This window comes from Phyllostomus hastatus, unplaced genomic scaffold (genome assembly GCF_019186645.2).
Source record: "Phyllostomus hastatus isolate PE091 unplaced genomic scaffold, TTU_PhHast_1.1 phas_contig_551, whole genome shotgun sequence".
Lineage (NCBI taxonomy): Eukaryota > Metazoa > Chordata > Mammalia > Chiroptera > Phyllostomidae > Phyllostomus > Phyllostomus hastatus.
Window position 1 is genome coordinate 11,749,650 of NW_025333909.1, and position 13,717 is coordinate 11,763,366.

At 38.7% G+C, this 13,717-nt stretch overlaps 1 protein-coding gene across 1 annotated transcript in view; it reads left to right on the plus strand.

Annotated features, from left to right (window-relative positions):
* PCDH11X (protocadherin 11 X-linked) overlaps positions 1–13,717 on the plus strand; it is a 388,563-nt gene that overhangs the window by 325,464 nt on the left and 49,382 nt on the right. Inside the window, exon 9 of the mRNA XM_045847395.1 lies at positions 1,175–1,198. Coding sequence (XP_045703351.1) covers positions 1,175–1,198 — 24 coding nt within the window. The remainder of the gene's footprint in view (positions 1–1,174; positions 1,199–13,717) is intronic.

Below are 13,717 nucleotides of genomic sequence, written 5' to 3' on the forward strand. Positions count from 1 at the left end.
GGTGCATTTTAAAATCCTCCACAGTGATTTTCTCTGACCTTTCCAGTCACCAGATGAAAAAGGATTTGATAACTAGGTGTAGACTGCACTGAAATGGAAGGCAGTGCACTTGAAAATGGTACATTTAAATATTACAAGAGTTAGTTGTTGCAAAACTAAATTGGAATATTTTGCATGGGGTGTGCGTCCACTCACAGTCCTTATTGAAGCAGAACCACTGTTTGGCGGGCGGGGGTTGCGGAGTTTTATTCAGATGATCAGTCCTACCTAAAGTATCTTGTGAACATGCTGTTTTTATACTTCCACTTGTGTGACCATTACATTGTATTGGATATGTTGTGATGCAAAAGAAATGTACTGTGTGGGTCAATGACACTTAAAACGTTGGCACCCTTCTCTCGTTAACCCTGAGAAGCAGTACCGCCACCTGCACGTTTCTCTGTCTGACCTATTCCTTGCCTGTGAGCGTTTAATATGCCTTTAATTTCATCGTGTTTTAAATGTATTCAAAAAGATTGTTCAACAAGTTCAAAATGCTTGTCTTCAAAGTTTTTATCTCTCCCTGCAGAGTAGTAGATATATCAAGCAATCATTTTTATTGCTGTTCTTACATTTTACAGAGAATGAATTTGAGACACTTGTGTCCAGATCAACACATATCCAAGTGTTTGTAAACATGTCATCGTTTTGTTTCCAAATACACTTTGGTGTTGGTCCTCAGTCAACACACAGTGTTTGGAAGGAAGTCACTGAATGCAATGCCTACATTTATTTATGTGGAAATTGGCAACCATCTCCATTCTCCCATATTCTAACGATGAAAACGAAATGCCATTTTAGTAAACATATCATGCCAACAGATTTTAGTTGTGAAAACAGTTGGGTTATAGAGAAAGTGTCTCCATCCAGGTAACAAGACTTCCACTGGGCCGTCCTCACACCACTATCTGTTGGTTACTGGTTTTTCCCACAACGGTTTCCCACATCAGATTTGCAGGCCGAGAAACCTGTTAGGTCATAAGCATGTTTGCTTTGTAGGAGTTTTTTGACCTACAAAAATAGGTTCAAAATATATTGTAATATATTGTCATTTACATGTGTTTGCCTGAATTAATGTATTGAGAATGAGAGAAAATACGTATCACGTTTAACTTTGTCAAACTCTTTTTTTTAGCTTTCATTCCTGGACTAAAGAAAGGTACAGTAGAACCACCACGAACCATACCTGTCACGGTGCATGCGCCATTTTCAAGTGTATCGCTAATTTGTGTGTGTTTTCAGAAGGTGTGGCCTTTGCAATTTCAACTGTTTGCTTGAAACACATTTGCAATTGTTGCAGATGAACTGATATGTAGGAAAGGTTTTCAGTTGGTTGGGTACTTGGTGATGTGTAGTTCATCTCAAGAAAGCAGAATTACTGTAACTCCATAGTCAGTTTCTAATTCACAGTGGTTACTTTCAAAGGACGTACAGACTTAAATTATTATTCATTTCTCCTCTGACATTGTCGTCATATTCAGCATTTTGTCTGAGGAGGCTTGAAAAATATCATTCTACTTTATATTTTTATTGACATTTCATCTGTAAATTGTACACGTTGTGTGCGTGCCTAACCAAGTAACCCAAGTTTACGTTCTTTGTGAACTTGTACATAATAGGCATGCTCTTTGCTAAATGATAGTGTATAGATTATCTGTAAATATATACAGGTTCAGGTCGATAGAAAACAGATTTCTTTAAATGTGAAGTTTGAGCAATCAGTTAAAATGTATACAGTTTTACTGTGCTGATAGAGTGTTATGCTGCTGTGGGATGTTTTGTTTATTTGCACTCGCTGAGAATACGTACCCATTTCTTTACTGTCTACTTCATATCTGTCATATTGTTCCATTGCTATTTTAAAAAAGGATTTGTTTTACTTCATTCACTTATTTGGAAATGTGGTTTTGTAGTCCATTGATATTTTGAGCAAGTAGAAATAATACTCAAAGAATAAATCTTCCTGAAATCAGTCATAAAAATCTAAATTAGTATGTACAGAACCTCGCTTTTAATCATTTTTTGACATATCATCAAAACTAACAGCATGCTTTATCATTTTTTGGTATTTTCAATGTTCGTAAAATATTGCTTCGGTCTCTTTTATATTCTGTTGGAGTCACTCTCTTGAGGTTTTATATAATGCACTGTAATGCCCATTGTAATTTTTTGACTAACGCGTAAGTAATGGAATTCCAAGTTAAATGTCGTATTCTGTTTGAAAGTCTGGAGTCGTTAACACTGATGTGGAGAATTCAGGTGAGAGCAAGAGCGTTGCCCGTGCTGCTCAGCAACCGCAACTATCTCGGGGCCCGGGGGCTTGTTTGTATCTGTGGCGACAATATCGTAGCTGATCATAACTATTCACAGGTGTAGTGATGAGTGCATGAAACCACCGTGGTCCATTCACACAATGAAATAGTACTCAACCGTGGGAAAGAAGGAGCTCCTACCCTTTGTGACAGCATGCATGGATCTGGAGAACATTACGCTAAGTGACATAGCCAGGTGGTGAGGGACAAATGCCATAGGATCTCACTCCTATGTGGAGTCTAATGAACAAAATAAACTGGCAGACAAAACAGAAACAGAGGCACGGACGCATGGGACACACCGACAGTTGTCTTACCTGTGTAAGACATTAACACTACTTAGCTTTTCAACATTCACTGGCACACCAACGTGTCATGATCATTACAGTTAAAACCACGCTTTCAATTTTGCTGTAATTTACTTAGTATATTCATGATACAGTTGCGCTTTGACTTGAAGCTGCACTGAAATATCCTAGTGCCTTTTGTGCTTCCATATTGTGATCATTTTCATGCCGTATTTTGTATAACCGCTTTCCCTTAGCAGTTCACTTGAGCAGACGCATTAGTATTTGCCTCACATTATACAATTTCTCAGGCGTATTGCACGGTATTAAACATAAGACAAGAAACCATATGTAACCCTAATCGTACATTTACAAAATGGGGATGATTTCCTTCATGCAACTTTTCTGTTAAAGGCTGACGGACAACCAGGAATGACATTATCTTCTCCAATACAAGAAAGTAGGCTCTTTCTTTCGTAGTAAATGACATTTGTGCAGGCAAGTTCTTGGCAATAAGAAAATTGCCTATACTTCTGTGGCGACTTGACTTGTCCCTAGGGAAGAAATTGCAATTACGGGGTGGGGCAAAAGTAGGTTTACAGTAATTCCTATGGAAAATAATATGATAATGAATAAATAAACACAGAAGAATCAACTCTGGTTTGGGCATACTCATAGCTGTAGACCGACCTTTGACCCACCGTGTACATACTTACGGATTCATTCAGGGCAATTCTCTTGTCCCTCTTGTCCCTCCTCCTAAGGACACTACGCATTAAGAAACATTTGTAAATTAATGCTTTTCATTGCATTTGTCTGCAAGTGTACTTTCCTTTTTTGGAACATGTGTTAGTATAACAGTGAAAATCTCAGCTCCTGCACGTTCTGTTGTCGTTGAGGTTTGAGCGGTAAGAAGTTAACTGCTCTGTCACCTGCGCCTGCTTTTCTAGCCTCGTCTCCCACTGCGCAAGCTGCGCTATTTCCACTGTAGACATTACTCTACCTACCATCCGCCTCCGTGGCCCTGTTCCTGCCAAAACTACGAGGTCTGTGCAGAAAGTATCCAGCCGTGTACTATGAAAAAGAGAGACCTTTATTGAAGAAGATACAAGAAACACTGTCCATAGGACAATGACACCTCTGTCCCCTTCAAAGGAGGCACCTGGGGACCTCGCACAGGTCTCCCAATCGCCATCAGCTGCCCCGTGGTAGTTTCCTGAATCTCATCAACAGTCTGAAATCTCTTCCCTTTCAAAGGGGATTTTAGCTTTGGGAAAAGCCAGAAGTCGCAGGCGCCAAATCTGGGCTGTGGGGGAGCTGAGTCCCCTGGGGATTTGATGTGTCACCAAAACACTCTGCACGAGACGTGATGCATGAGCGGGCGCGTTATCAACATGAAGCTGCCAGTCAAGAATCATTTTGAATATGACAGCCACAGAGTACACCCGCTCACCTAGCCATGTCTACCGCCCCCACTGACTGGTACAGTGAAGTCGTCATTGTTCTCACACGCGCATTCCAGCCCACTCTCCTTGGCTGCCAGGTTACATGAAAGTCATGCAAACCGTTCTCGTTATATTAACAACGGCTGGACATTTTCTGGACAGGCCTCATCACATACATCACTTTTCTCTGATGTTGTGAAATTGATTCTATTTGACCGCCATGGAACAGGATAAAATATCATACTTCTTTACTTAGGTTTGCAGGTGCCACATCAAAATTTGAGCCAATTATGAGGCAGAAATTTTTGTTAGAAATACACTTTACCAGAGTGTCACAGGTTCGATTCCCAGTCAGGGTACATGCCTGGGCTGCAGGCCGTGACCCCCAGCAACTGTACATTGATGTTTCTCTCTCTCCCTCTCTCTCTCCCTTCCCTCTCTAAAAATAAATAAAATTAAATTTTTAAAAAAAGAATTAAAAAAAAGAAATACACTTTAAAAATGGGCATTTTTCTACAATCACACAGAAATACATTGCTGAAAAGACAACTTTCTTGTTAGGTAAAATGTGTATCTAAGAATATAGCCCAGGAGTCTTCAATTTCAAGTGATTGGTTATCCTTCATTTTGATCTGCACCGCACCGTCAAATGAAAATATAAGAGACAAATGGAATTTTAAATTGTCTAGTGGGTATACATTTGGAAAAGCAAAAACAAATGGAAAATTAAACTCAGTAATATATTTTATTGAACCATCATTCCTCCATGTAATCAACGTAACATAAAAATGATTGATGAAATAGTTTAAATGTCTTTTTATAGCAAGTTCAGCTAACCTCACTTCAGCTTCTCAGAGCCCGAGGATTAATTGCTGGGTTTGGGCGTGGGCACACGTTTGTTTGATATTAGACCTTGAAGAAAAACAAACAAACGAGCAACAGCCCTTGAAGCCCTTGAATCTGCGCGTGCTCATCTGAGAATATTTTCCCCCTGGCGGGTCAAAATTCAAAGAAAGCAAAAAACATTTGGGAAAGATACTCGGGTTGACTTTTGCTGCCACGGGCAATTAAAAATGGCGAAGGTGAAGCAGCGGAGGATTGTGTAGATCAAAGTCAACACTTTTAATTGCAGACTTTGTCTAATCTCTTTGAGTCTCGTAAGAACCCCAATTCGTTGCGGTGTGCTCCTTGAAAGTCTTCAGGAGGTTTAAAGAGGAGCCCTCAGTAGACAGCACTGATTGGCACCAGGTACCCTGGAGGTCGCAGAGACATGGGTTACGCTGCACACTGTTCTACACGTCAGGGTGCATCAAAGTTTCCACCTCCCACTTCATGTAAAAAGTGGTAGTTCAGTTTTAAAAGGTTAGTGGTATAAGTTTCAATGTTCATGTTAATGTCAGAAGCTGAATTTCACATCTACACAATGGAATTCTATGCAGCAGAAAGAAAAAAGGAGCTCCTACCCTTTGCGACAGCATGCATGCAACTGGAGAGCATTATGCTAAGTGAGATAAGCCAGGCGGTGAAAGGCAAATACCATAGGATCTCACCTTTAACAGGAACCTAAACAACAAAACAAACAAACAAGCAAAATACAACCAAAGACACTGAAATAGAGGACAGGCTGACAGTGACCAGAGGGGAGAGGAGAGGGAATTTCAGGGGAATTTGAGGGGAGAATGGGAAGGGTTTACAGGAACAAGTATAAAGGACACATGGACAGAAACTAGGGGCAGGTGGAAATGGGAGGGAGGTGGGGAGGAATGGGTGGGTGGGCTGGGATGGGAGTAAAAGGCAGAAAACTGTACTTGAACAACAATTAAAATAAAATTTAAAGAAAAAGAAGCTGAATTTCTCAGAAGATTAAATAAAAGCCTATACTATCTTAAACAAATGTAAAATATTTCTATAACAGATGTGTGTCAGAGACAATTTAAAACATTTTTAGTCACTTTATAATCACTTATCAGTGTTCCAAAATATCACCAAACTCAAAACAGAGAATACCTTACAAAGTGATGAGATTCAATGCTCATTGAATACAAAAACATTCAAATAAATTGACAAATTCTTTACACTTAGGCTATAATCAAATCTAATTATATCATTGCTTATTGATAAGCATGTGGAATACAGTATTTAGCTATTATTCAGAACCCAGGTGAGATTTAGAAAGTATATTTTCATGGTTTGGAGTTGGAAAAAGCAACTATTGATGTTTTACAGTTTGAATTTGCACCAGGTTAACAAAGTTGTATTTTCTTTGCTATCAGAAGTTGTTGCTGCTCTACAAATATAATAATATCCTGCAAGACAGGAGGGAAGAGATAGGAAATTTTAGGGAACCCATGTTAAACATTTTTTTTAAATTTTATTTTAATTGTTGTTCAAGTACAATTTTCTATCTTTTACTCCCAGCCCAGCCCACCCACCCAGCCCTCCCCATCATGTTAAACATTTTTCAAATATGCTTATTTGTTCAGGCTCTCTTAAGCTTTTTCTAATGTATTTAAAATCTAAAGAATATTTTAAAAGCTAATGAAAAGACAGGAAACATTCTGGGCAGCAAGTGTCAGAATATATAAAGCTTTAAAAATGAAAACAAATTGGAAGATCGATGTGGTCAAATAAAATGGTGCTGAAGCTGACCATAATGCGTACGTGAAGCTAATACATGATTTTAAAATAATTAAAACAAGAGCTGATGCTATGAATTATTAAACAAACGGTACTGAGAAAGTTGGCAAAGTATTTGGAAGAAGAAATACATATACAAGGACATCATAGAAGATCAAAGAATATGACTATAAACCTGGGGATATACAATTTAGGAGAAAATATAAGTAAATATTAACCAGCCACAGAAATATGTCTTGTTTTAATATTTACTCTTGAAGAGCTGTGTAATTAGTGGCAAACCGTTCTCCTAGAGATATGCAGGGCAGTCAGTTACTGAAATCAGTTCTCATCCTGTGCTGAGAACTGTTACTTCTGGTTAGTTTCACAAAACGTTCCCATTCTAGAATGGTGCTCCTGTCATCCATCTAGACTTAGCTGTTGAAAGAGAAGTTGATTGTAGAAGGCAGGATGTACGCATGAAGTAATCATTTTCTCTCTTTTAAATATTGATTTTGATGATGGTGATCAACAACCTTTAATGTGCAGATATGAGACATTCCTCATTGTTATATCTCAAAGCAGCAAGAGATGAAGGGTTCATCTGCCAAACAAAGGGTTATTGTTAAGTAAGTACTTGCATGAGTTCTTCCACAATATTTGATCATATTGGCTCTGTATTTGTAGACGAAGCCTTATGGTGCCTCTAATGCTGGTATATTTTGAGTGTGTGTTTCCAAAGCCTCACAGAGTCCTCCCTTTCCTTCCCAACCACGATTCAACATCCCTGTCATCATGTTACATGTTACATGTGACACGCATAAACATCCCAAGAATTACGATGAAAATATCTACCATTATTCTGCCTACCACACCACCCTTTACTCTTTGAAAGCCAACTTGTAATGCCATGACCACGTTTTAAAGATGTCTAAATAAGTTTTTAATAAAGCGATTTTAATAACTTTGACCTTTGAGATCCAAGAAAGTCAAAAACCATCTTGGAAACTGGGGTAATTTCTGACATTCCAGGTTCCTTCAGGCCTTTAGGATATGAAATCCTAATCAATTGTGAGTGACTCATTACAGAATTTAGAATCCGACTTGCTGTAAAAATACTTCCTTGCCTTTGCATTCCCAATTACAGATAAACGCTCATCTTTCTTCTTTTTTTTAAAGATTTTATTTATTTATTTTTAGAGAGGGAAGGGAGGTAGAAAGAGAGAGAGAGAGAGAGAGAAACATTAATGTGCGGTTGCTGGGGGCCATGGCCTGCAACCCAGGCATGTGCCCTGACTGGGAATCGAACTTGCGACACTTTGGTTCGCAGCTCGTGCTCAATCCACTGAGCTATGCCAGCTAGGGCTCATCTTTCTTCTTAACAAAGACTCATTTAGCCTCTTAAAGTCTGTTTCCACATTTGTAAAATGTAAATACCAGTAGCAAACACCTCATATAATGCAGTGAGGACATAATGAATTAAAGCATTCAGATGATTAAGAAACTAGCGCCACATTGTCGATGCCACTATTATGCTAATATAAAAATAACATTATTTTTCTGTTACTCTTATTTTTCTGGATGCCACTTTACTGGACGCCTGCTTAAACTTTCAACAACATTCATTTCATTGGATTTTTGTTCCAAATATAAATAGAGAGGTGACTCGTGTTTTATTAATCCATGAACTATTTTTCTGTCAATTTTTAAAAATCAAGCTGGATATGTAATTTGGTTGTGATTGTCAGTGTTTTTAGGCATATACATCTTAAGGCAAAAGTCAGGAGAGATACTTTTTAATGAGTTTATCAAAGAACCCTAGCACTGTTAAGTATGTTTTGAACATTGTAGTCCCCTAACAGTTTAGAGTTTGGCCTGTAACCACGCCAGCTTCTCCGTTAACTCAATTAGTGTCTAACTGTAAAGATGATAAGCCAGGTAGCAGGGTTTAATCTGCATAGTTTTGCATATTTTAAAATCTCAGCAAAGTCGTGATGGAAATGATCACATAGATGCATATGAATCTATGGTTATAGTATCTCTCGTACCCATGTGTTTTTAATGAAAACTGTTGGGACTTTCTGCTTTTATTCTGTTTTTCTTAGTGTTCAGGCCTTTGCGTGTATGGTCACCTTATAAATTGTCTCAATTTGATTGTTGGTTATACAGAAAAATATCATTTGAAGGATCAGGCAGCAACATTTGCATCTTAACACCCACGGGAATGCTAATATTGTGTCTAAATGAAGATGCTGACACTAAACATTAAACATAGCATTTCCTTTGTTATGGCATCCTTCGGTAATTCTTAGTGCATGAGGTATGTCAAGGAAAGATGTGGAACATGTAAATTAATTGTCTCTTCTTCACCCTTCCGTGGGAATTAGCGTATTTATGAAATTCCCTGAGGTCATATGACACGCAAGTAAAGGCACACTGAATTCTCTGGCTCTTGCGGGCTTTGTGTGTGAAGTTATGATCATCCAAATCTGTTCTTTTAAACAAGATGAAAAGAGGAATTGATGTTAACACTGCCACACGGATTACGACAATTGTACAGGGACAGAGAGATTCGCTACTACCTCGCACGGGCCTTGTTTGACATTCTTGGCAGCGGAACGATTCATTACCTTTTACACGGGTATCGAACTATCCAAATTAAACCAGTTTTTCTAATAACGATCTTCTATCCCGGATCTAATCCGAGGTGGCACATTGCATTTAGTTGTCACGTTTCTAATCTGTGACAGTTTCTCCTGAACTGAACAAAGTTCAGGGTGGTCGGGTCTATGTTTTCCGGCCTGACCATCCATTTGGGGTTGTCGGGTGTCTGTCTGATGGTGAGGCCGCAGTTCGGGTTCTGGGGGAGAATAGCATGGTGAAATGCCTTTTTTGTCAATTAGGTCTTTAAACACTTGCTCCAGGTGCTTTCTGGCAGGTTTGGCAAAGTTGCTCTTTTTCCCTTTCCTTAGTCCATTCTTCAGAAGTATGTGTCCAAGATGGACAGAGAGATACATTTGAGCAGCTTCACTGGGCTATCAGTTACATACTGTGAAATTTACTCGTTGAAAATGTTCAATCCTGCCCTGGCTGGCGTAGCTCAGTGGATTGAGCGCGGGCTGCGAACCAAAGTGTCGCAGGTTCGATTCCCAGTCAGGGCACATGCCTGGGTTGCAGGCCATGACCCCCAGCAACCACACATTGATGTCTCTCTCTCTCTCTCTCTCTATCTCCCTCCCTTCCCTCTATAATAATAAATAAATAAATCTTTGAAAAAAAAGAAAAGAAACAGAATGTGCTCCAAGACCCAACCAACCTCAGAATCAGAAATTGCATTCATTTCCCTTTTCTCTGGCCTCCACTTCCTCACTGGACGTCTGTCACACACCCCAACTTCCTACACAGTGTTGAGTACCTGCGAGTTTTTAACGCCTTTGATCTGTGAGGTGCAGTGCTAGACGATTTGCATAATTCCATGTTCTGAATACACGAATGTAATATTTTCTTAAAGTGTAAGGGAGTAGATATAGAGCATTTAAAGGAGAACTGAAAACATTATCTATTAATTTTCACTGTGTTAACTATGGATTAGTAGGGGAAATACCAGTGTTTGACTTGTGGGGATTATTTGATGTTTGTTCGGCAATGCTACTTGCTGTTCACTGTTAGAACAAGTCACTTAATCCCTTTGTCCCTCTGCAGTTTAAGGAGCCGTCTGGCAGTTGAAACCCAGGTGACCTTAGAGCAGAAACCCCTTTCCCATGCCATTTAATCATTTTAAAATTAAGAAATTCTCCATTGCACGTCATATCACACAGGAGAAGGACTGTGTTGGAATAAATAGGACTATACATATGCGAGGTTATACAGACATTCGATACTAACATTTTACCATTGTCTGTAGCTTCCGAAACCACAGACTGAATTAGTTTTAGTATTTCTATTTTCCGGGTTCCTTTAAAGCCATAGGCCCAGCATCTGTGGGTGTTCTGAGTCAGCGTTGGAAGGTGGGGTGAGATCACTCTACATGACCCCAACCCACATCACAAGTCCGCGTCAGTTTGTCAAATGTTCTGAGCTGAAAGCAGCGGCACAGTTCTTTGGACCCTGAGTGGGAGCACGTGAAACAATCGTCCCCCAGGAACTTTGTATAATTGAAATCTGTGGGGGAGTCGAGGGGAGGGCGGGAGGTGTGAAGAGACAGGGCTGGAAACCTCAGACGCAGAAGTACCATATTTTGCCGAGTGTAGTGCGCACTTTTGCCTAAATATTTGAGGGAAAAATAAGGATGCGCATTATACACAGGCAGTACCTGAAATACCTTGTGCCTGTCCTTGTGTTTTGTAATTACTGGTTACATAAAACTTCTTCTACCATAATATGTTTAAAAATGACGTATTATGCTAATTCCTGAATGCCAAAATGCCTTTATGATCCAAAAAACAAGTATCTAAATATAAATAAATAAAGATCAAAATAAAATATGAAAACAAAAAATTTTTTTCCTGAAAGTTTGGGTCAAAAACGTGGGCGTGCATCATACACGACAAAATGCGGTAGTTCTTTTTGTTGGCAGAGGTTACGCCTAACGTTAAAATTTGCAGTTAATGGTTTTAGAAATGAATGAGTTCATGATTGCTACAGAATCTTACATATAGATGATTTAGACTAAGCTTCAGAATTGTTTATAAATTAAATGCTACTCACATCTTATTTATAACAGCATACTTTGCATAAGAGTTTATAACTAAGTATTTAGGCACCTTACTTCCATACATATTTATACACATATTTTTATTCATTCTCTTTTTCTTCAATAACATGAACTTTAGCAAATACCCCTGAAAATCTTATTGTTTTAATTTTGAAATTTGACTTAGATGGACAAACACAGCCTTTAGCTTTTAAAAGATATTCAGTTCATACACTGTTCATTTTAATTAGTGTTTAGAAGAAAATGATGTTTTCTTCATCCCTTTATTGCCATTGATTTGATTTTTTTCAGTGGTACGGAGTCTCTGAGTTTCACACAGAATGCCTACGTGTGTGGAACAAGTGATAGCTTCTCTTTGCTTATTGGGAAAATATCCCTTCTTAAAAGTTTACTGATTATGTAGATGGTCAGCCCTAAATTATGTCTCTTTTCAGCTTTACCACCGTATAAGTCATGATCCATTTAAAAATCATTTCATTTATATATGAGATCTATCGGAGCAATTGACGTTTAGATATTTTCATGAAATCGGTCGACATTACATTGTCTAGTTGCAGTTATTGTAAAACGCCAATAGATACGATCAACCACAGGAAACTTGTAATTAGTTAGAAATTCAAATGCCTTCTGGCTATATCCTCAGTGCTGTATATATAAACAGTTAACATTTCAATACCTATCCTCAGAAAAACGAGCTTACTTGATGTTACTCATTCATAATCCACTCCATATGGAAAATGTCTTCCTTGTAATCGAGTTTGTTTAAACAGTCGAGCAATATTTTGCATTTGACGTGTTGCTGGAAATCAAAGTGTGTGTTTCGGCGGGGGTTATTTCTGATTCGATATCATGTTATGCGCATGATAATTCACCTGGAGAAGGTGAACCACAGAGGCCGCGGTAACTGCTCCCTCCGAGCACCACTCAGTGGGCAGAACACGGAGCCCATCAGTGGTGACCGTCCGAGTGTGCTGATTTCAGGATGACTTGTGAAAAGTAATGCATAAGGCACGAGCGCCATTAAAGCATAAAGATTTAGAAATGACTGATATCAAAGTGTTGATCCTCTGATAGACAAGGTTCCGCTGCGCCCAGTGACCAAAAGGTGTCTTCCTATTACTGTCTGTTTTGTTTTGTTCCTCTCCTTTGCCCTGAACTGTGATAGTCAGTTTTTCTTCAGGTGAGAAATACTGTGTCTTGGATGATAACCCGTGTGGGAGAGCTTGACCTTCATTCGTGCAGGGTGTCCAACCCGCGGCCTGCGGGCTACATGGCGGCCCAGGAGGGCTGTGAATTCGGCCCAACACAAAATCTTAAATTTACTTAAGACATTATTAGACTTTTTTTATGATGACATGTCACAATGTATTCAGTGTGTGGCCCAAGAGAACTCTTCTTCCAGTGTGGCCCGGAGACGCCAAAAGGCTGGACACCCTGGTACAGGCTCCGGGTCCCCCATACCAAGTTAATATTTCAGACTTAAGGTGACGGATCTCAGTTTCAGTTGGCTTTTCTCTTCTTATGTTAGCTTTCATAGTCAAGGTCAGACTAATGCAGTTATAATACCAGTTTACCATTTTGTACACTTTCTTCTTTCCTTGGATAATAAAGTTAAAATCTGGACAACTGAACTTCTTTTTTTTTTCTTTTTTCTTTTAAATTTTCGTTGTTCAAGTACAGTTTTCTGCCTTTTACTCCCATCCCAGCCCACACCCGCAGCCCTCCCCTCCTCCCTCCCATTTCCACCCCGCCCCTAGTTTTTGTCCATGTGTCCTTTATACTTGTTCCTGCAAACCCTTCCCCTTTTCCCCTGAAATTCCCTCCCCTCTCCCCTCTGGTCACTGTCAGCCTGTCCTCTAGTTCAGTGTCGTTGGTTATGGACAACTGAACTTCTAAGATTAATAAAGACTAAGACTTGAAATGTATTGTGTTGAAACATATAAAGATAATATACATGAGAGAAATTCCATAAGTTTTCATAAATGAGTGCTTTAAAAGATATAAGTATATAAAATAAAGAAGAGACGTTCTATAAAATACCAATAGGTATATAATTTAAGATTGATTTTGGATGACTACCCTTGGATCATATTAAAACTGCTCAATTTTTATTAAAGGCTGATATAAATTCTTATCTAAAAATGGTTAATAGATATTCATTTTTAAAATTACTGCTGAGTTATTTAAATAAAATAAGGTTTTGGAGTTATAATTATTACAATAGCAAAAACCATGAATATTTTATGCAATCATATTTGGAGCATTTTTTCACTGATCATATGCCTAAAATTATTAAGAATATAT